This window comes from Lygodium microphyllum, chromosome 24 (genome assembly GCF_053477565.2).
Source record: "Lygodium microphyllum isolate KBCC chromosome 24, Lygodium_microphyllum_v1.1.10, whole genome shotgun sequence".
In the NCBI taxonomy this organism is placed as follows: domain Eukaryota; kingdom Viridiplantae; phylum Streptophyta; class Polypodiopsida; order Schizaeales; family Lygodiaceae; genus Lygodium; species Lygodium microphyllum.
The window spans coordinates 20476840-20500569 of record NC_141158.1 but is presented as its reverse complement, the minus strand read 5'-3'; the positions used below and the strand labels follow the sequence as shown (position 1 = coordinate 20500569).

The 23730-nt window shown below is 38.8% G+C and overlaps 1 protein-coding gene and 1 pseudogene across 2 annotated transcripts in view; one reads left to right on the top strand and one right to left on the bottom strand.

Annotated features, from left to right (window-relative positions):
- Positions 1 to 11517: 11517 nt before the first annotated feature.
- The window catches only part of LOC148014897 (RNA helicase family protein), a 291388-nt gene continuing 279175 nt past the window's right edge, over positions 11518 to 23730 (bottom strand). Inside the window, exons 20-21 of one of the 2 annotated variants that reach the window (XM_087665509.1) lie at positions 12598 to 12677; positions 11518 to 12490 (exon numbers count right to left, since the gene is read on the bottom strand). In XM_087665509.1, coding sequence (XP_087521635.1) covers positions 12349 to 12490; positions 12598 to 12677 — 222 coding nt within the window. In that variant the 3' untranslated portion in view covers positions 11518 to 12348. The remainder of the gene's footprint in view (positions 12491 to 12597; positions 12678 to 23730) is intronic. The other variant, XM_087665508.1, reaches the window with a different exon arrangement.
- LOC148014898 (uncharacterized) lies at positions 17607 to 18419 on the top strand (annotated as a pseudogene).

The following is a 23730-nucleotide window of genomic DNA, read 5'->3' as shown; positions in this document are numbered from 1 at the left end:
CGTTCTATAGCCTTCTAATGTCGGTCCGCCGATCTACTTTGTGCACAACATCTAAACCGAGGCAGACTCATATTGAACTTGGTTCAAAGAGAATGGGAAACGAGAGGGATGCATCGCTTGACCTCTCTATCCATAGGTTAAAGTCCCATTTCGGTCCCCTAAAACGATATAAGCTAGGGTTCTACCCTATATTATCTAATGTCAATACATCATCGTGATTTGAATGTTGAGAAGCCTCCTAGTTTTCAGGGACCACTCTGTCGTATGACGAACCCGTCAGGGGTTGCACCCATCCGCTTCCCTTGATAGCTTTAGTTTCCTACTTACCTAAGGGCACATTAGTGGTAACACATTCAAGCAGCTTCCTTAATTAACTTGTTAGCCACATGTTCCTTTGCGTAATTTTATGCATTGACCGGATCATGCAATTTCCTTGAAAGTAAACTTTGTATTAAAATTTCAACTGAGATACAAATCCCATCCATGGGATGATTCTCACAATCCGTAAGGATGCGTCTTATGTTCCTCCAAGTTTTCGCCCTTACACTAGTAACAAGGCCTGGAGATTCCTTCCCGAGTCATGTAGATCATCTGAGGTCCACATTCCCAACATGGCTAATAAAAAAACCCCCTTAGATAGGGTTGGCGGCTAACTGGGGGTGCTCAACATGCCTTTCCCAAGTGTTTCAACCTGAATCCAATTTGAAAAATTTTCTTCTTATCAATTCCTATGTTAGATGACTCCTTTTCCAAACAGGTGTTTCTAAGTACAAACACAAGCAGAAGTGCACAATATCTACTAGATAATTCTTTGTTCTCTCTTCCAAAGGAAATTTTGATTTGATGCGATAGCATCTAGTCTCGGCTTTATCCCCGCTATCATCCAAGATTTTTAATTTTCTCATTCTTTTGAATGAAGGAGTATCCTTGCAATGTTAATTGCAATTTGGGACATTGGATTTCCTACAATGAAACCCTACATACTCATTTGAACTAGGGTTTGTCGCATAATTCATATACTTACTTAAGGACTTTGAATTCCTTTTAGCTTCAAGTAAGATGGGCCTTGAGAAGAGTCCTTCAACTCTTTAGGGTTTGAAATTCTTTCAACTTCCTAGGAACCCTATGCATTCTATCACAAGTTCAATCTATGTTTTCTGAGATGTAATAGGATTTCCTATTATTTCAACCAAGCAAACGGATGTAGATGCATAAAATCTATCTGGCTTAATTGCAGTTTAATGCATATTCTTGAAACTTTTCGTATATAATTAGGATAAAATTTCCATGTAATTTATGTGCAATTTAACGGCTTCTAAGTGCACTTTTAATTGATTATCTAAGATGAATGCGATGAACAAAATTTTTCTAGTACTCTCATTATCTCGAAACATGCTCAATTAAGGTGTGATAATTAATATAAATATTTTTTTCTCCCAATTTCTTTTCCCTAATACAACGGGGTGCACCTGCTTCATAAGAGATGCATTTTTCATAGTTGCGGTCCCTTGGTTCATGGTCTCGTTGGTTGTGGTGGGAGTTTCAACATTTGGAGAGATCTTTCGCTTGGGGGCCATTGTTCACAAGTGGATTCGAGAGATAAAGAAGAAGGAATGGATTTGATATGGGAGAGCGTAAGAGAAGATGGCTTAGTCGAAGACCGAGATAGGGGGAATTGAGCTAACTCTCTCCCTCGTAGCCTCTTGGGGTACTCTCTCTCTCTCCCTCTCCCTCTCTTTCTCTCAATCTCTTGGAGGGGTATCCTTCTACCTCCCTCTCTCTACCTCTCTCTCGTAGCCTCTCGGGGTCTCCTTGTCCTTCTCTAACTGCTCTCCATGCCTCATATTTATAGCTAAATAAGAGAAGAAGGGTTGTGGCTAAGAAGAAGAGCTATTTATGGAGGGGATCTTGGAAAAATCAGCAATGTGATGCTCAAATCACAATTCTGATAGTTTTGTTGGCTCCGAAAGGAGGTAAAACCCCAAGACACCAAGATACTTGGTTAGAAATCTTCTAGATCACTCATTATTCTTTTCCTTGTTCGAAGTGCTATTTACTACTTGTAAACTGCGATCGCGACGTCCATGATTTCGCCAATTCTATTTTTAAAATTAAATCTCCAAAACAAGCTGAAAAAATCACTTGTTTTTTTTTACATGACATCCTGTTTTAGAAATCTCAATAGCTTTTTAGGATATTTACAATAAGTAATATCTAAAATATGCTAGTTTTGCCCAAAATCTAATATTTTTGGACCATCCATACTATACACATTAACACTAGTGATTAATATGGCCCATAACTCTCGTTCACATTGTAACTTTCATGAAGCATGGCTACAGTCCTTGTCAATTTGAGAAAAATGTCGGATTATGACTCTTGATTTTTTAATATTTTTAATTGAATAAAAATGGTTAGTTATTAATATTAGTTAGTTTTTTTACTTTAGTTAGTCTTTAGTTAGTAAGCTTACTAACTTATTAATTGACTAACTAACTTTTGAACTAACCAACTAATTTTTAATTGCATGGAAGCATTACAAAGCACTCAATTTTTTTTAAAGTTGTCCCAAGTATTCTAGTTATCTTCTGAGCATAAAACATCTACCTCCAAAGACCAATTATATACAAATTGCCTTCATCACAAATTAATTTCATCCCATATTATCTTTGTAAACTGAAACCAATAAGCTCCAAGATGAAAAATTAATCAAAATCTATGTGCAATCCAAAGCTAAAAGCAATATGGGATGCTCCCAGTGCAGACTACTCATTCACGACTTTGATACTAGTTGAGAGGGAAGCAATGGTGGGATGAGAGGTAGAAGCTATGGAGTATAAGAGGGTTGAGAATGAGAAGAACACAATAGGCTTATGGAGGTGTGAACATATTTATTTGATATGGTAGTGTGAAATAGATTATGAATTTGCTAATGAGGAGGAATGCCCAATCTAAATACATTATCATTGATATGATGAATAATATGGAATGGTTCATAGTATCTTGAAGCTAGTTTAATTTTAGGATACCTTTAATGGATCTTAATCTTCTCTTTACAATATGTAACCAAATTAAATAAATTTCTTGGAATGTAATGGCCTTGAATTTCTTGTTTCCTTGAGCTACATATCTCAATTGTGATTGCTTAATCTTTTTCACAATTTCTAGAATTTTCTTATAGTCACTAGGTAATCTATCAATAATTGGAATATTAAAAGCTATAGTGGTTTGGTCATATAAATATGTAATTTCTACTTCAAAATGTGCCCTACCAGCAGTAGAGTGTGAGATGTTTTTGTAGACAAACTAGAGAGTAGGCAAATGTTGGTCCAAATTGTTTGGTTAGTTAATTGTCTAAGATCTAAAGAGGTCAAGGATAGTACTGTTTGTTGCTTTAGCTTGGCTATTTCTTTCAGAATGGAAAAAAATCCATCTTAGAACGTATATTTTTAAGTAATGCTACTCAAAAGTGATTACAAAATCTACCATCATGATTAGAAGGTATTACCTTTGAAAATTTGTAATAAGGAAATATAGTGTTAATGAATAGTTTAGTAGCTTGTGGAAAGACTAGTAATAAAGTCCATAGAGATTTGCTCCCATGATGATCCATTAGGTACATGTAGAGGCATAAGTAGTCCATAGGATTTATTGTAGTGACATTTAATGTGTTGATACACAATGCATTTAGCATAAATTTAGCAATATCCTACTTCATTGCAAGCAAGTAAAAATATTCCTTATATGTAACTTTAGTAAATTGAATGCCTCTATGTCCCACGTGAATTCGTGTGTGCATTTTATTCATTGCGATATTCCTAAAAGGTGTACTAATACACAACTTTCTTCGATAGTACAAGAATTCATTGCCTTATGTATAATGATAAAAACTAGCTTTGTTAGTATTCAAAAAACTTGGCCAATTGATAGGAAAATTAGAAGCTATTGAATATGTGGAAATCATGGCACCAAAAGTTTCAACCTCAATAGTAGAAATATGATTCAGATACACATGTTTAATTTTATCAAAACCAATTAGATGATGTGAATAAGCATTTTTGTTAGGCATATGACTCAATGCATCCACAACTACACTAGCATGTCTAGGTTAGTCTTAGATCATTAGCTAAGAATTTTGAATGAAGGATGTCCATTTGATGTAGCAGTCAAGGACGAGTCATTGGTGCAATAAGTATGTGATGACTTTGTTTTGATAATAATTTTGGATTCCATAAGATAATGTTTTTAGGTTTCTAAAACATGCACCATAGCCAATAGTTTCTTATCATAGGTGTTGTAACTCTGCTTTGAGAGTTTGACTTTTTGGTTTTTGTGGGCAAGAGGGTGATCATTCTGCATTAAAATGACACCTATGCCTAAATGACTAACATCAATCACTACTACAAAGAAAGGCTAACAAAAATTCTAGCAATTGGAATATAGGTGCATGGATGATAAGATACTTTAAGGCATCAATAGACTTCTACTAGTTACGTCCCATTAAAAAAAAATGTTTACATAACAACATAGTCAAAGGTAAAGTAATTAAGGAAAAATTTTGAATAAATTCTTGATACAAACCCATAAGCCAAGAAAAGATCTAACTTCATGCCTGCTCTTAGTGATAGATTAATCTTTTATTGCTTGACTTTTTTTGGATCCATAGTAATTTCTTTAGCAAAAACTATATGTCCCAAGTACTCAATTTGATTTTGGAAAAACAAACTCTTATCAAGATTTGCATAGAAGTGAAATTTATATAGTAATTCAAACGCAATTCTAAGATGTTGCTTGCATTCCTCTTTTGATTTATTGAAACAGGGAAATCATCAATGAAAAAAATCATAAGATCTTGAGAATCCAAAAATATTTATTCATCATACATGCAAACATAGCTAAGGCATTAATAAGATTAAAAGGCAATACTATAAACTCATAATGACAAAAATGTGTCCTAAATGTGTTCTTAAACAAGTTAGTTGGATCCATGTGAATTTAATGATATCCTAATTTGAGAACCCTAAGTCTATCAAATAGATCATCTACTCTTCGAATAGGGTACTAGTTTTTGTCAGTCACTTTGTTTACTACTCTCTAATCTATATATATCTATAGATTTTGTTTTTGTTTTCAACTAAAGGGAAAAAAGCACCAAAAGAAGAAGAGTTGGAACATATCAAACCATTATCTAACAACTCAATCACTTATCTTTGCATTTCTTTTTGATGCAAAGAATTGTGCCTATATGGATGGAGCTTTGTGTGGTGGAATTACTATAAGAAAAAGTTCTATCTTGTGATATAGGTCTTTTTTATGAGATGGTGGTAATTCTGGTAGATAATCATTAGCAAAGCAATATTATTATGAATCCAATAATTTTTTCTGTGTAGTGGATAATCCAAAAGATCCAAGAGGTTCAACTTTAGTCACAAATATTGTCTCTAGCTTTTTCATTAGTTTTGCTTATAGATTGGAAGTTTAGAGGTTGTTTTTATAGAAAAAAATTAGGGACATAAGGATTGAAGGGTCACTTTAGATTGCAATTGTTGTTCAGGGGATTGACATTGGCTAGATTATTGTCTACAAAGAATTTGGGCAATGGTTTAAAATTCTTTCGTTGCATTATGGACATAGGAAATAGGATCATGAAGGAAAGTGGATTTAAGAGAACTCAACTTAGCTTGGATGCCAGATTCAAGACTGCCTTCATAGCAGCGTGCTCTCAGCAATGATTTTTTTTTCAAATACATTTTCTTAAAAAATTGATCATAATTTAGCGACAATGTCCTTAACTTTAGAGGTACCTTATCAACTATCGCTACATACTTTTGTATGGATGTTTGTGGATATCCATACTTTTTTTATAATTAAAATAGCCATTTAAGGAGATGAAAACACAATTTTTATGTCAAAGTTTTCAATATTCGGTGATCATTATGATTTTGTGGGCTAAAAAATGAGGCTACTTTTTGCTTGAATTGTTTGTGATTTAAATTTTAAGGCTCAAGAAAAAATTCACCTAAAAGAAAAACATTGGCTCTCATGAACTGAGGCTGCTTTTACTTGATTTGTTTGTGATCTAATTTTAAGGCTCAAAAGAAAAAATTCACCTAAAAGAAAAACATTGACTCTCATGAACTTCCTCAAGCATGTGTCACACCAAAAGTTGTTGCTAAAATCTTTCGATATAAGTAGCCATGCTATTGACTTCTTGCCATGCCCAATTTGCTCATTTTTGCCTCACATGAAGATGGAATTGATGTGGAAGAAAATATATTATAACTTTTTCTTAAAACTCATTCCATCTCTTTGGTTGGTTTGTACTATGCATCAAAGCGATGCCTTACTCTCAAATGATTGGTGGCATACTTTAGTTTATCTTTTCTGAAAAAGATTCTTCATTGAAGTAGTCATCAAATTGGCTCAATGAAGATAAGATAAAATTTCCATCTTTTTTACCATCAAATTTAGAGAAGAAAAGAAATTAGATTGGTTTTCTATCTCTTCTTGATTCTTATGCTTTGAAGATGCCTCATAAGATACAAGCAATGTGATTGTTCTTACCTTGTATGGATAGTTTTTGTTGCTGTTCACACTCTTGAGGCACTAGGTAATTGGAGAAGATCAAATTATGTTGGAGGCACTAGGTAATTTCATTCAAATTATGTTGGGGAAGATCAACTTGTTGCTACAGGGTCATTCTGGGAAGAGGAGATTCCATATTTACTTCATCACTATTAGAAGGCCTTGACATTGTTGAAGATGAAAGTTCGTGTGTAGGAACAAGCTTCTAAAACCATGCAAAGTAAATACTCCCGTAGGATAGAACCCTATCTATAAGCATGTTTTTATGAGAAAATCCAATATTTGTAGCATTTCTTCCACACTTCTACATGTAAATAGGTTTTTGAGGGACTTTTAAGCTTGCACTTGTCCCCCTTCTATTCCTCTATCACATAAGGCATTGTTTGAAGTGAAGATGCGTTCCTTGATACCCTCACTATAGGTGCATGTCTTACCTTCGTTACCTGAATAAGACAAACTCGATGGTTTGAACTACTTTTTGTGATCATGTAAGGTGGAGTGCATACTCGACACCTTTGTCCTAAGAGGATCTAGTAGATGAGACTTTTATGAATCGAGTAGCCTTGTGGATTGTCTTAACTCTCAAGCTTGATCCTTTCTCTTTATAAGTTTGCAGGATTTTGTCCTTGTGCATATTTGTAGATTAAAGACCGTGGCGGAAGTGTGGAAGAAGCTTGCGTCTTTGTATCAACACAAGATGTTTGTCCATAAGATTTTCCTTGAGAAAAAGTTGCGGATGCCTTGTCTTGATGATCCCTCCTCTATGAAGAAGCACATCACGAAGATGCAGGACATGAGAGGTGAGCTTATCTCTTTTGGTTAGAGGATGTCCTTTGAAGACATGGCTATGATCCTTTTGACTCAGCTAGCATCTCCTCAGTTCAATGTCTTCTACACTAGCCTTATCACATCGAGGAACTATGAGACCCTCTTATGGGAGGAGCTTTCACCACTTGTCTTGAAGGATGAAAAGTGACTCATAGAGGTTGGGGCCAGTGGTTTGGCTCCACCAAGGCATTTACTGTAGGTATAGGTGGAGAGAAGAAGAAGAAGGCATAAGCCAAGGACAAGAAGGATGAGAAAAATAAGAAGAAACCCAAGTGTCCACATTGTGGGAAGGGTACTCATCCCGAGAAGTATTGGCAAAAGTATTCCCATTTGAAGCCAAAGGAGAAGGATTTGAAGGATACGAGGCTACTCCCGCGGGCGACAATAGAGTTTATTGTGTATGTATTTTTGAGGAGAATACAACTCTTGCTTTTTCCGCTTAGGAGAAGCCTTGACTCATTGGTAGTGAGGTCTCTTCTCACATAACCTACAGACAAGATTGGCTTCATGACCCAAGTATCAGAGGGGGCATAGTCACCATTGGTGACAATTCTGCCGTTTCCGTTTCGAGGAGTGGGCACTTCCTTTATTGCCAGACAGGTAGTCTTCTTCAACCAAAGTTCTCTATGTACTGGATTTAGGTTTTAATCTCTTGTCTATTCATGGTCTTACACAGCTTGGTACTGCATGGTCTTTAAATAAAATGTAGTGATAGTGGAGGATGAGTCTATAGATGGTTCTTTGGATAAAATCTAGGAGGGTGGGCTTTAAAAGAAGATGGTGTGATGTTGATTATAGACGACTTCAATCATTACGTGTGGCCTTATTTTTTAGAGTACAAGAGTGAGACATAAGCTCGTTTCTGCGAGTGAAAGGTGTGTGGAGACACTACTTCTGAAGTTTGTAGCGTACGAGCCGATCATGGTAGAGAGTCTATTTCTAACCTTTTTTCTTAGTTTTGCAAGTATCACGACATTTGGGTGGAGTTTATTCATCCGAGCACACCTTTGGAGAATGGTGTGGCAGAGCATGAGAATCAGACCATGCTCAAAATGGCCCAATCAATGGAGCATCAAGGCCTTCCTCATACCCTTTGGGATGAGATGGCGGCTACTATAGTTTATATTTGAAACCACTCCTCGACTTCTGCATTATAAGATATGATTCCCTACGAGGCTTTCTTTGGTTGAAAGCCTTTTGTGTCTCACCTTCATATCTTTGGATGTGATACATTTGTCCATGTGGACAAGAACATAAAATCTTTTGTTTGCAGATATATGCTTTGATACTTTGATACCTCGTGCTTGGTACTACCATTGTCATCCGCTTGATTTGGTGTCCTCATCATTGATGCTTTGAGCTGCGTCCAAAGACCATTGCATCGGCATTCTTTTTAAATCAATGCAGTATTTTTCCTTCATCTTTTACTTTCTCTCTCTCTCTCTCTCTCTCTCTCTCTCTACTTTTCTTTGTGTTCATGTTTCTCTTTTGTTGCACACTCCCACAGCTATTACTATTGCTCTAATCCTAGCTATAGTGGATCCACACAAACTATTTGTGGTGGAAATTGATGCTAGTGCCATATCCATTGGAGACTTCCTCCGTCAAGACAGTCAACTTCTGGCTTTTAAAAGTAAAAAGCTAGATACAACCCAACAAAATTATTCTAGCTCTACTGAATTATCTATGCTTTGGAAAATAATGACATTATTTATATGGAGCTCCATTTGAGGTAGTTTTTGATCAAGACAGTATTAAATGGTTTACTATCCAAAAAGATTTAAAAGGAAAAAAAGTCTTGATGGATTGAATTTCAAGAGTTTACATACTACAATATCACAAGGATTGATATAATATTGCAGTTGATGCTCTGAGTAGAATACCTAAGATCAACACTCATTTATAATATTGAAGAGTGACATTAAAATCTCTACGAGACAAATGTAAGCATGATCAATCTTATGAAAAGGTGTTGAATGTGGTTAAAAGAAGAGATCCCTCACCAACTTATGTACAAGCTATGAATTCCACAAGGTTCCTCTCTAACTAGTGATAGCTCAATCGATGGAAAAAAATATACAATTGATGATGGATATGTGCTTCTCAAAGCCAAGTGTTTAAAGATTGGTGAGCTTTTACATCCTTTAGATATTCCTAATGGCAAGTGAGAAAGTCATTTTTTGTTAAACTTTCTACTGCTTGCCGTGGTCATGATGCCATTTTAGAGTAGTAGATAGACTCACTAAGCTGTGTAGATTCATTCTAACAAAGATAACTATTAAAACTCTTAAATTAGTTTGACTATTTGAGCTATATTCAAAATGTTAGATACAATGCTTAATCTATGTACTACAAATCACCCTCAAACAAAGAAACCGAGTGAGTAAACTAAGCTCTAAAAGATATGCTACAAGCATATGCAAAAAATAAAAACTATATGATTGAGAAGATTATTACCCATATTAAAATTTGCTTACAATAGTGCTTATCATATGAATACAAGGTTTAGTCCATTCACACTTATGTATAGATTTCAACCTCAATATTAATTATGGTATGATTAACCAATGAGAACATCCGACATGCCAAATAATTTCTTAAAGATTATTTTGATATGCAAAAAGTAGCAAGCTTAAATGTCAATCAAGCTCAAGACTCTTATAAAAAATATTTAGATAAACATAAAATTATGATCATCTTTGAAAAAGATGATAAGATCTACTTCATATCTTCAAATATTCAAGAAGTTTGAAGCCTAAAATAATGCCCAAGTTATCTCCACAATATTATGACCCATTTACAATCCTTAAATGTATTGGTGAAGTTGCATGTAAATTAAATCTACCCTTCTCTAGTAGAGCCCATACAATCTTCTTCCATGCTAATCAATTGCGAAGGTAACTTGATAATGATGATAGTTTGATGAACCAAGGAATCTTAGTAGAAATTATTAAACCATCAATTCAACCTTGTGAATCAAAATAGATATTAGATTTTCATAAGCATTATGTATGTTGCATGTTCAAAAACAACTTTTAGTGAAGTGAAAACATAGACTTGAAAAAGATTCTAGGAAGAATATTACAATACTCGAGAAGCGATTTTTCACTTTTGTTTTCGAGGATAAAAACTCTTCCAAGAGGGGAGAGTAATGTCAAGATAAAGGTCCTAAGTGAACACGGTTCATAAGATAGCTCAACTGTAGTACTAATAGTAAGTAATGGACCACTATGCTAAGGCATTGATGGGTTTAAGGGGTCACGAGATAGCCTATATTAAGGCACAAAGGTATATGGACCAAAGGGTCAAAGGATAGACAATTAAGGTAAATAGACTCACTAAAAGTCAGGGTCTAAAAATAGTCCTTCGAGGATAAAAACTCTTCCAAGAGGGGAGAGTAATGTCAAGATAAAGGTCCCAAGTGAACACGGTTCATAAGATAGCTCAACTGTAGTACTAATAGTAAGTAATGGACCACTATGCTAAGGCGTTGATGGGTTAAGGGGTCACGAGATAGCCTATATTAAGGCACAAAGGTATATGGACCAAAGGGTCAAAGGATAGACAATTAAGGTAAATAGACTCACTAAAAGTCAGGGTCTAAAAATAGTCCATGGATCTACCTAAAGATACCAATGCAATGCTAAAAGAGACTATCGTCTTAAGTGGTTGGGAGGTTAACCGACTTCTCCTAACTTTTGTGCATGCTGAAGGCAAGGTACCCACGAGTGCATTACATACAGATATATAGATGTTGGTTTAATTGTAGTCTTACAACTGTGTCAAGAGATTGATTACTCACATTATTCAAAGTTCATGTCCTCAAATTGATTACTTATATTATTCATAGTTATGATCTCATCTCACAAACACTATCACACGTCTAAGTTTTTGTTTGCATTTGTATCCCTGGATGAAATCATTTCTATATACACAAAGGCTAGATGAGGGAAAATATTCATAGGAGCATTTGGAAATCCAAAAGAGAGATGCACAACTTGCCACACTTCAAGCACGCTCTCACAAACAATTCCTATTTAGCACAAAGAGAGCTCTTTCAAAGAGGTTTCTGATCCTTGGAAGTATCAACCTTTTTGAAATATAAACGACTTTTCGTGGAGCTGTAGATTTCCAACTTTCCCTATTCTTCTCTGAAGTTGGCTTACAGACTTAATGCAAAATCTGCACATTCATATCTAGAGACAAAATATATTTTATATGTGATGAAACTAGGCAGCACTCATCTTTTGATAGGTAATGAAATCATATACTCCATGAAAATGGTTTGCAAGATTTCAATACTTTCAATGTTTTCTATGAGGCCTTTGGAAGAAGAGGAGCATGCTCAACCCTTAAGATACGAATGAGATATCAGTTTCTTTTCAAGCATTTCATTGGATCAATCTTCACCCATACAATTTTCTTCTTTGAGGTCTATTTTGTCCATCTCATGCTATCTCAACTTTAAATGTAAAGGTAAAGAAGACCCAATGCCAATATATTTGAAGCATCTCTCTAATTCTTCAATTGGAAATTGAAACTGCATTTTCTCTAATTAGAAAATGTGTCAGGGACCTCTGTCTAAGTCAAAATCTAAAACGTGACTGCTTTCTTACTGATGCAGCTTTGATCTTTTTCTTGCACATGTGGTGAAAAGGTTCTCAGAAAAGAAAATGAGAGTGAGATGGACAAAATGTATGCCTTCCAATATGTAATACAAGCCAAAATGTTGATGCCCGTTGTCTCTTCCACAGTAGGCTAACAACTGTAAGGGGGCCATTGTCACATGCAAAATAGGATTCACATCCCAGCTATCAACACATGGCCTAAGAATCAAGGACATATCTGTTCACCATTACAGAACAGATGGCCTAAGAATTAAGGATACATCCTTCCACTGACAGAACAAATGGCCGAAGGAGTGCATATCTCAAATCACGGATATATCCTTTCACTGTGGCGGAAAAAATGGGGAGCCAGCTCCGTTAACCACGTGGATTCAATCACAGTGATTGCCTGTGCATAATTTCTTTCTGTAACAACGACTGAATCATAGACAATCCACTTGGGTGAAGTCCTGCACATAGAAACAAATAGGTCCTGGTACAGTCCTGCTAGGAGATTGTTGAGGTTCTATGCAGCAGATGTGCGTATTTGTTGGACCAACTTTGGAAGTACAATTACCTGAACAGCACTGAGGATGGATGGATAAAAATTTCTTCACGGTCCATTATTCTTTGATAACAACCTTGTTCACTTGATAACTGCAGGACATATGAATCATGATTCTGACAAATTTTTCCAAGATGGACTTCCCAACAAAAAAAGAAAGCCTCAAAACTCAGAGTTTGACAGAATACCATCACTAAGAGACATTAATGTCCTCTTTCATAAGATCATAAAACAACAAACAGAGTTAGTCATGATTAAAATTAAAAAAAAGAAAACAGAGATGAAAATTCTGTTAACAAATCCCTCCCAAGGCACATACAACAATTAGCCCTGAAAGGGACTTTCCAAACAACAATAATAAAAGGCTTAAAAAGTGAGACCCTATTACAAGGCCTGAGTGAATAGCCCATCAGGAGGTCTATAATGCCAAACCATGTACAACTGGTGGTGAAAGAAGGTGCTAGAATCTTAGAACAGCCTCTCTCCTCCTCAGTCTTTGAATCAGCCTGTATCCTCTCCCATTTCCCTTGAAGTGTATGAACAATCTCTGTCCAAGTCCTGAAGAATTCCTACCAGACTCCTGTGTGCTGCTAAACATGGAAATAGCAAGATCTTTCTGGGTCTAAAGCTATCCTCTAATCTCCTCCAGAAGTCTGTAAGTAAAGACTTATGTGATACCCTGTGCTAACCAAAGCTCAAGTGCTATATCTGTATCCTACTGCCAATATGATGGTGTATCCAAAGCAGGGGAATCCCAGGGTGCTTTTGCAAATAGGCCTCTTAAAACCCACTCCCCAGGGTCTCACTATAATCTCTGACGAGGCCCAACACCTCCAACCATCTGCAATGCAAGTCACAAGGTCTAGGTCTAAATACCAAGTCTTGGCATAATGAGCCACAACCCTACCCTGCAATGCAAGTCACAAGGTCTAGGTCTAAATACCAAGTCTTGTCACAATGAGCCACAACCCTAATCCTCTGCCAAGAGCATCCTGTAAACTCTTAACTGATCTAAATCCTTTCCCCTGAGTCTACTATCTTCATGTATTGCGAAGTGACCACTCTCTTTGGTGGTAACAAAAACTGTAATAAAAATGTCTCCTCCGCTGAAGAGCTCAATCCATGTCTAAGAGGTGTCTGTATCACTCCCTGCACTTGGGAACACCTCTGGAATCCATGCCTAGGAGGTGTCTGTATCACTCCATGTCTAAGAGGTGTCTGTATCACTCCCTACACTTGGGAACACCTCTGGGATGCACCACATTATGTCTTTGGTCTCTCTAATGCCATGGAGCCTTTGTTGTTGTGACTTAGCCAGCAGCTCTAGAAAGCCAAACCACTCCCCAGCTATAGAAGCAATCTGTGAAAATAAGCTCCCCGATGATAAGCACAACCTCTCTTCGATGGTGTGACCTCTTTGTCCTGAGTAACTAGTTGAAGAGAAGAGGCTGCCTCTTCTCTTCAACTGTGGCTGGATACAAGCCCAAATAATGCCAACAACAAATCTAACCTCCTTATATCTTTCCCAAGCCCTGTAGCTTAGATCCAATGAACATTGAGCTGCTAGGGTCCTCCATCAGTCGAGACAATACACTCCAATCTCCACAACACTAGCTGCTTTTGTGATTCCTAGCTTGGAAGAAGGCCCCTCAGAATCAGCTTCACCAACAATGCTCTATTCTGACTGTCTAGGTCTATGATTCCCAAACTACCTCCAGATCTAGGCTGAATGATACCCGATATAAGGCCTAGAGAAAGCCCAGAAAGAGGTAATATACAACATGGTGGCTTGTAAAACCTGGTTACCCACCACTACCCTCCCTGCTAGAGAAAGTCTCACTATACTCCAATATGGCAGATTCTCTATTGAAAATCAACTGGCATTGATCCTTCCAGATATGCCACCTTTTGAGCCTCCCAAAGAATTCCCATACCTCTAATTGCGATGCAGTGAGGAAGTAGAAAGCAAAGAAGCACATCAGGGAAATCGGCCACCTCTACTCTACGAGCGTCACAAGCATTGCACCTAGGGACCACCCTAGCCCTTTCCCCACTTCACATACTTAGGGCACCTTAAGGGGGGCAGGACACACCTAGGGAGCTCCTGCTCGCCTACGATTAGACCTGGCTCCCTAAGTCACATCCAGCTTGGCAATGCCTCCAAGCCCACCACCACACCTTGAGCAAGCCCTGAAGATGAAGATTGTGTGCTGCATTTCTCCCTCATACAATAGGTGGCAACCTTGACTGACTAATTGTCAACAAAAAGTGCCCCATGAGAAACACCCTAGGCTAGACTCTACTCGATGGCAGAGTAGTGAGCACCACCTCTCTACAGCAGCTGCATTGCCTCACATGACCACAGGGAATGCTTCGAATTCTCTAGGTGCTGTTGTGGGCAGCGCTGGCAGAATATGCCTTGCTGCATCTGGGCCAACCAAGTGCGGATTGCTGGATCCCAGTGTGCCACAAGCCATAGGAAGTATGATACTCTCCTCACATATGCTAGCTATCCTTTAGGTGTCACCAAAAGGTTCAACTGAAAGCATCTGTGATACTAGGCTTTACCCAAACTCTGTCATGTGATGAGGTCCAATGTCGTCCTGCATCAAAAAATACCATCCAACTTGGGCCATGTAGGCGAAGAAGCTCACTAGCTTCTAGGTACCACTGAGGCAAGCCAGATCCACTCACTAGATCCCAGTCATCTCATCCTCCCAAACCTAGTTGTCCATGTCTGACAGATGGATTGACAAGAACGGTCCATCCTATCTAGGACGATATGCCCAATCACATCCAATGACTTTGATCCAAACTGTCAGACAGTTTTAAAGTGCCAAATGCCTGTTTGTAACCATTTGGGATTACTTTTGGGGTAGTTGTAGGTGTTGTTCAGGCTTCCTCTCCCACAACACACCTGCACACTCTCCCAATCACTCTCTTTTTTTTTTCGTGATGCAGTCTGTGTGGAAATATTTGCATTAGGCCTTCAGGTCAACCAAGCCCTGACATCAAACACTCATGCAGCCAAAAGGCTATTAAAACACCAATATACAAGAACAAAAGAAGGGGATCATAGAGAGGGCGGCACAAGAAGGATGGAGCAAACAAAAACCATGCATGGAGCAATCGCTTCTCCAATTATGAGGCCAGTTGAAATCCTGGAAGAAATTTGCCATAAAAGCAAGTATGATGCACATGACCAGGGATACCGAGTCTGAATCAAAAATAAGAGCATTGAGTTTGCTGAATGTGCCAAAGATCAGTCCATCACATGAACTGAAAGAGGCAAGAACTACAACCTGCCCCCTTTCTCTCTCTCTCTCACAGACAGGGACAGATACTCTTTAGATGCCTCACACGGTGGAAGAAGAGAACATTCTTGGCCCAGTTGGAGCGAGACCTATATCAGTTATTCTTCAGCCATGACTCTAGAGAGGCTTGGAGGCTTTTCAGAGAGCATTGCCCGGCACACCTATTATGTCCACTGCTGTTTGGGAGGAGTATGCAGCTAGTCTTTATACTATGGAGGGTCAGCCACCTCTTCATGACCCACTTGAGCCTTGTCCAGAGACCACCACTTTCTTTACAGAAAGTAGGGTCCGAGAGGCCATTGACAAACTTAGCAAAGGAAAGGCACAAGATCATGATGGATTAGTAGTGGATTAGTAGCCGAGCACTTGATCCATGCTAGAGATTTGGTGGCAGGATTCCTAGCTTACATGTTTAACAAGGCCATGTGTGAAGGCCTACCAAAAAGCTGGAGCACGAACATTATTGTGCCTATCCTCAAGTCACGAGACCCTACTCTACCCAGTAACTATCAGACTATCATGGTTGGGCATACATTGGCTAAGCTATATGCTTCCATCCTTGAGCATGAGTTAAGCAGATGGGCAGAGATGTGGGGTCTTAGAGCATAGGGACATGTTGGCTTTAGGAGAGGCTTCTCCACATTGGATCACATCCTCACACTCAGAGCGATCATTGAGGAGGGAAGGGCCCATAGCCGACGGACCTATTGCTGCTTTGTGGACTTCCGCAAAGCCTTTGACACAGTACCGAGAGACAGGCTGATACATAGATTGCATGCCATGGGAGTACCGAAAGAGCTCAGTTGGGGTATTTTGGCACAGTATGAGAGAGTTGTGGGCAGAGTCCGAACACCTGAGGGCTTTTTGCACCTATTTAATCCACCATTGGGATGAAGCAGGGATGCCCCCTCTCTCCGACATTATTTGGCCTGTACATTGATGGAATTGCTGATTATATTTCACAGGAAGGAGATAGAGGAGCTCCACTAGCTGGCACTTGGATACCTTTCCTATTGTATGCAGATGACATTGTATTGATAGCTGACTCTCCAGAGGGTCTACAGAGACACTTGGATGCATTACACTCCTATACTTTGGACAATGGGCTTTTAGTGAACCTTGGTAAAACCAAGGTGATGGTATTTAATACTACACCACAGTGGGTCAGGAGATCAGCACCTAAATTCACATATGGATCTGAGGAGCTGGAGTATCTTATACATACCTAGGAGTCTTATTCAAATGGCCCACCTTTTCTATGCGAGAGGCAACAAACACTAGACTGACTCGCGGATACACAGCACTAACCCCGCACCAAGCTATGGCTCTTCGATACATTGGTTATATCCACACTACTTTATGGAGTACAGATATGGGGGCCCAGTTTTGACCACTGTAGAAGATAAGGGCGCACTTATGACGAATGGAGGTCGATGGAGAAAGCCCTAGTGTCCATGATATCCAGGATGATCAGATGTAAGGCCTTAGTGCCACATGAGATCATTAGAGCCGAGCTAGCAACTACACCGATTGTGGTAGAGGCCCTGATACTTCATGTTGGTATGCGTAGATGTCCGCCTGGTTTGAGCTGCATGGCTTTAGCATGGACAAGTTATCCCCCTTCCAGTACTCCCTTGATGCACCATCTCTTGATCTGAGCAGGTTAGAGATTCGCAAGATCATCAGGATGGATCTGACCTAGTTGGATATCAGGTGGACATGGTTGATGCCAGGGCAGGAGCTAGGGACAAAGATGGCTTTCTACCGCGAGCATTTCCTTCATACTACAAATGATGGATTTATTGTTCGCCTGAGATACATGGACACCCACCTTTCCCATGGGATCAGATGTACTATTGGCTAGTCGCGCACCTCCTCACATCAGGTAGAGATTGAGACTGGCAGATATAGATCCATCCCACCAGAGGAGCGGATATGCCAGATATGCCAATTAGAGCCAGAGATAGAGGAGCATTATATCTGCCGTTGCCTAGCGTATTATGAGGTCCATGGTCGTTTCCACTATCTCTTTAGAGATGGATTTGGACCACTATCTAGAGTCATGGATTTTACTGATCAACGATGCCTTGGCCTCTTTCTTCTAGAGATACGACGGCTTCGTGACATGCGCCTCAGAAGTATAGCTGCTCCAAGACACCGGGGCCCTTCACAGAGGCAGCCCAGAGACTTCTTTGCAAAGGAGATTGAGAATACTTCAATACAGTTACAGCCACAATCCACATGAGAGCCTCTCTCACCACCACAGTCCATACACAGACAAGGAGTACTGATTGATCGAGCCGTTCAGCTTAGCCAATCCAGACATCCTAGGCCTCGACACAGACATCGACGACACCTTCATAGGCGGATACAGGGGGTTATTGCTTGGGCTAGAGCTAGGCCCTCCATACCCACATGAGATTGTACCGTTTGGAGCTCATTGTTACTAGATAGAGCTCTATGTTTTACACACAGCCATAGTTAGTTTCCTTTCTTATTTTGCTTTGTGCTACATATTTTACCCAGACAATTGTACCATCATACACATGATTGTAACTCATGGTCTCATAGGTCATTTTGGCCTTTTGTAGACGCTAATATATCATTTCTCTCTCTCCTTAGTAGCCAAAAACATATGAAATTTTTAGAAACGAAACATAAAAAATGTGTTTCATAAGTTTCAAGGGGTAAAATGAGAAACGTGGGTTTTTTTATAGACAAATTTTATATTGTTTTAAACTAGGGAAAGAGGTTTTAAAATTCTATGGAACTCTCTATTTAAAAGAAAAGGCCAATTGACCACACGTGATAATTCACGAGACTCAATTGAGAGTAACATGTTACACATCCACTATTGACTTATGTCAAAGTTTAGTCTTTGGACAAGCTATACTATGATTCAAACTTCATGATCTATACATATCACATAGAAAATTGAAATACATGTGCTACATAGCCCATGTACAACGTGAAATGAATCAAGCTACAACATCACTATTCTCATTCCAAACCAAAATGACAAAATATCAAGATCCAAAATGAATCTTGATACATTATACATAATTGATAAAGGAGACTAGAGTCATATAATCATATGTTGAGATAATAATAGATATTACAGTAATAGAGTCTAATACCTCCAAAAAAGTAAACCTCTCATCCAAAATCCTCAGCTCTCATGAGTCGTTACTCAAAATCAATGTCATCAACATCATCACAATCATTGTGGGATCCTCCTTGCTTAGAAGCCTAGCCGGCTAAGAAGTAGCTGTTGTCTATGCATGATAGAGCAATGGGAGTGAGGGGAGAAGCAAGGAAGAAGGAAAAAAAGGACCGAATTAAGGTCTTATAGCACCACACGATATCACATGAATTAAGGTCCTAGTCTAAAGACTCTAAATGTTTGAAATGCATTATTTTAAGTCCCACTATTTAGGTATAGGCCTTACAATTATATGTACAATTTTCTTTTTATCGGACATACATCCAAGTTTTGTAAGTCTGATTAGTACTGTACTAGTATTAGACAATACTAGTCACATGCCACTGGATGTGACAACCATGATCCCAAATCTAGAGTTGCAACTCTTAAATATTTGATGATGCTATGTGTGGATCTAGCTGCCTCCCTTGAAGGCGTATGACATTGATTCTTCTCCGAGGGATGGCAAGGAAGGTAGGACCCTACTACTCTTTATCTGTAGCTAAATAGCCACTCTCTTGCATTGAAAAGGTGTTGAGGGACCCTACAACTTATATTGGGGTGCTAATAGGTGAAAAGTTGCATCAACCTTTGTAGGGTCCATGCGAGCACCATCAATTGAAACAATTAACAATATACCCCAAAAAGTGAATCTCATGCAAAAAAAATTCACTAACCAATGTATCATGAGTTCATTGAACATAATCATCAAATGCTTACAATGCTCCTCTTCATGCTTTCAACGTACAATCATGTCATCAAAGAGTGTACCTACTAGTGCCCCATGTGGTTTGAATATCCTATCCATCATTTGATTTAAGATGGTTGGAGCATTAGTGAGACCAAACCACATTACCAAGAACTCACACAATCCAAATGAAGTCCTAAAGGCTATCTTATGCATAGCCTCAGACCTTATGTGAATTTGATAATAGCCACTCTTTAGATAAATACACTGAAAAGATCTTTGCAATATATTCATCACGTCATCGATCCTAGGAATCATTAAATGATTCTTGATCATGATTTCATTTACAGCATGATAGTCAATGCACATATGCCATGACCTATCCTTCTTTTGCACCAACAACACATAGAAGCAATTTGGAGATGAAATGGGCTGAATCAACCCCTTCTCTAATAGCTCTTGTACCTAATTCAAACTCCTATTCTCTTGTACCTAATTCAAACTCCTATTGTTGGGCTGCACTCGCTCTATATGGTGGTTTAGTCAGTGTATTACTACCAAGGATTAAATGGCCTTGTAGTTGGCAGCTGTCCTGGCAAAGATTGTAAGAAACAATCTTTATATTTCTTTTGAAATGTTGTGAACTCTTATCCATTATCCCATGGTATCCCATGGGAATACAAGAGGGGTGATGTTTGCTCCTTGAATTGCTCAATGCACCTCCAAGAGCCATGTTGTCAAGTGAACCTCTAAGACTTGCTAACATTGAATGGCCTAGGCTAGCTGCCACTTGATCACATCCAAAGATAGGCACCACTAGGGCTTGCCACATGGTGCAAATGAGGATGTTGAGGTGAGGAAACTCTGCATTAGATTGCTAGTTAATGTCCATCATGCATTATGGCAGTGGCTCCAAATTGTAGCTCCATCCTTGCCTCTCCTAGCCATTGTGAAACATGCTCTCACACCTGATCCTGTATAAACTCTACTTGAGCCTCTGACCATTCCACCAGAGTGGGAAGCTTGGAGGAGGGAGTAGTTTGGCCCATCTAGGCTAGCTAGGAGATGTGCTTTGCTATTCCTAGACTTGTGAATCACAAAGATTTCCACCTCCAATGGAGATGGAAATTTCCCATGACCCGCAACTCGTCAGTTATTTTATCACCCCATATGTGAATACACATCATTATGTGTAAGAGTGTGTACTCAAGTGTGAATACCTTTTATACCACTTAGCATTAAATAAGGGTCAAAGGTTTAGGTACATATCTTAGCTTATATATGGAGGCCCTATAAGCTATACTTTCAACCCATCATTATCAATTTATTCTTTCAGTTTAAGTATCCTTACAAGAGCTCTTTGCTCTGAGTGTGTGTGTCTCACACACTCTCTCTTCTCTTTGCTTCATGGAGTTCCATCTACCATAGCTCCTTCTCTCACCTTGTGGAGCTCAATCCTAGTTTGGTATTGAAGTGCGTTTGGACTAAGCCTCAACCATCTTGACTGTCTATTGTCTCAATCCCCAAGTTCACACATTGCACCATCCTCTGGTCTTACATTGCCACTCTGCAATAGTGCCCAATGCTACAACTCTACATGCTACATCCGCCAAAAGAAGCTAAAGAAGGAGAAGAAGAATAAGATGATGATGATGATAATGATGATCACAATGTCCTCAATATCGATATTGAGGGGGGATTTCACTCCCGTTAAATGGTTAAAAATTTAAAAATAACATTTCAAATAAAAAATATACTCTCTTTAAAAAAAGATTGAAGCGAGACATTGGCCATGCACATGCATGTGCTAAGACCTTTCCATCAAATAAATATCAAATAAATGTGTGGGGTCCTCTATTTGGATTTTATTCCAAAACGAGTTATACTTCTTTGGATTCTTGGAGTAGTTATTTGCTTTAACTGTGTGGGGGTTGTTTGTTTTTTTCGGGAGGAGGGGTGTATGCCTCTAAGACATGCTAGCTTTTAATCAACCTTTGTGCCATGCACATACATGCCTACAAAATACCCATGGTCATCTGCATTGTGCCTCTAAGCCATGCTAGCTTTTGATTAGCCTTTGAACCATGTTCATGCACCTTTGAACTATGTTCTACTTCAAGTCCCTAAGCTTGCCAGTAGACCACAACATGATCTAATACATGTTGCATCTCTCTCACTTATGTATCTCCTCTCCAAAATCTGCTGTATAGGGTAAAAGACATTGCCTCTATTGATGTAAGAATTTCCCATGTTTTCATCTTCTTATGTTTCGTGTCACGGGTTCAGTCACCCCGAAGTAGGCTTTGTTAGTTATTTTATTGTACCCCAAGTGTAAGCACACATTATTGTGCGTACGAGTGCATATTTAGGTGTAAACACATTTTACAACACTTAGCATTAAACGAGGGTCAAAGGTTTAGGTACACACATTGGCCTATTGAGGCTCTATCACTTGTACTTTTGACTCACTTATTATCATTTTATTCTTTTAGTTTGTGTGCACTTGCAAGAGTTCTCTCTCTTTTTTTCGTAATGAGTAACTTAAATGCAAGAGAGTGCTCTCTCTCTCTCCTCTCTCGTATGTGTGCCTGGTTTTTTTTTGGGGGGAAAGTAAGGGGGTTTTTTCAAGCAAGATTAAAAAAAAGAAAGCTATCCCCTATCTTGGTGTTCCTCTAATCTAGTGAAGCCTCTATTGTTTAGTGATGGCTAGGATGTCTCCTTTTGAGTTTTTTTGACCCTAAAGCATGTGCAGTTTCAATTTTGGTGTCTCAAAGCATAGCATCTAAGGCACTACCTAGGTTGTCATGTGACTATGACCTGTTTACTAAATTGTGTTCTTCTTGCCCCAATCTCCAAGCTTTAGCGATTCTCTTGGCACCCCTATTCCTATCACAATATCAACAAACAAAGCAGAGGACACTATGCCACAAAGTCGTCCAAAGTCCTCTTCACTAGCTGACGAGCTTGAGCACAATAGCAAGGAAGAGGAGGATAATTGGATATCTTAGAAAGTGATGGAGAAGCCAAAATTCAAGATTGTGATTTTGCTATATCATGGAACTGTGTAGATAACTCCCTTAGTACATACAACCAAAGATCTCTCGATATGCTCTTATATTGCATCCATTGAGATGAGATATATCATAAATAAGCCTTGGTCCATCAACATGCCTTCACTATCCGCGAGGTATTGATGCTTAAGGTGGACCAAGGCAATCTCAAAGCTATATGTTAGAAGGGGTGTGATCCATGACCTCTTTGAAGATCGGGATCTCTAGTTCCTTCTCTATGTTGTGAATACCTTGAAGATGTTTCTTGAAAATAAAGACTTGCAAGGTATATAATTGTGGGGCATCCACAACATCATGTACTAGCATTGGATGAACAATTTCCATTACATGAGTTCTCTGAAGACAATGGGATGAGTTGTTGAATGTTCATTGTGAATGTTGCTATAGGAGGGAGCAACTAATGAGAAGCCTATTGAGCCAAGAGAGAAATGAGGTGGTGTTTGGAGGTGGAGATGGATTGGAAGCACGGCTAGATAGAGGATGGTCACACTAGAGTAGGGTGAGGCATGGGATGCAAGCGGCATAGGGATTAGGGTAGTGTAGAGGAATAGAGCAGCATAGGAGCAAGGATACAAGGTGAGGTAGAGGACAATGGGCATGAGCCTATGCTGCATAGGCAAGGGCAGGAGTAGTGTGGACAGTGACAGGAGCACCTAACGCTAGGGTGCACACCAACATGGGGCAATTGGCAAGGATAGGGTAGATGGAGGTAGCTCAAAGGTAGGGTCACAAGTTTGAGCTCCTACATAGAGAAGAGAAAAGATGGATTTCTATTGCATTGCAAATGACAGTAAGAGTATACTCATAGTATACTCTAATTGCATTATTATTTTCGCTTTAAAGATGTGTTCTACCATCTATTGTCCAAAA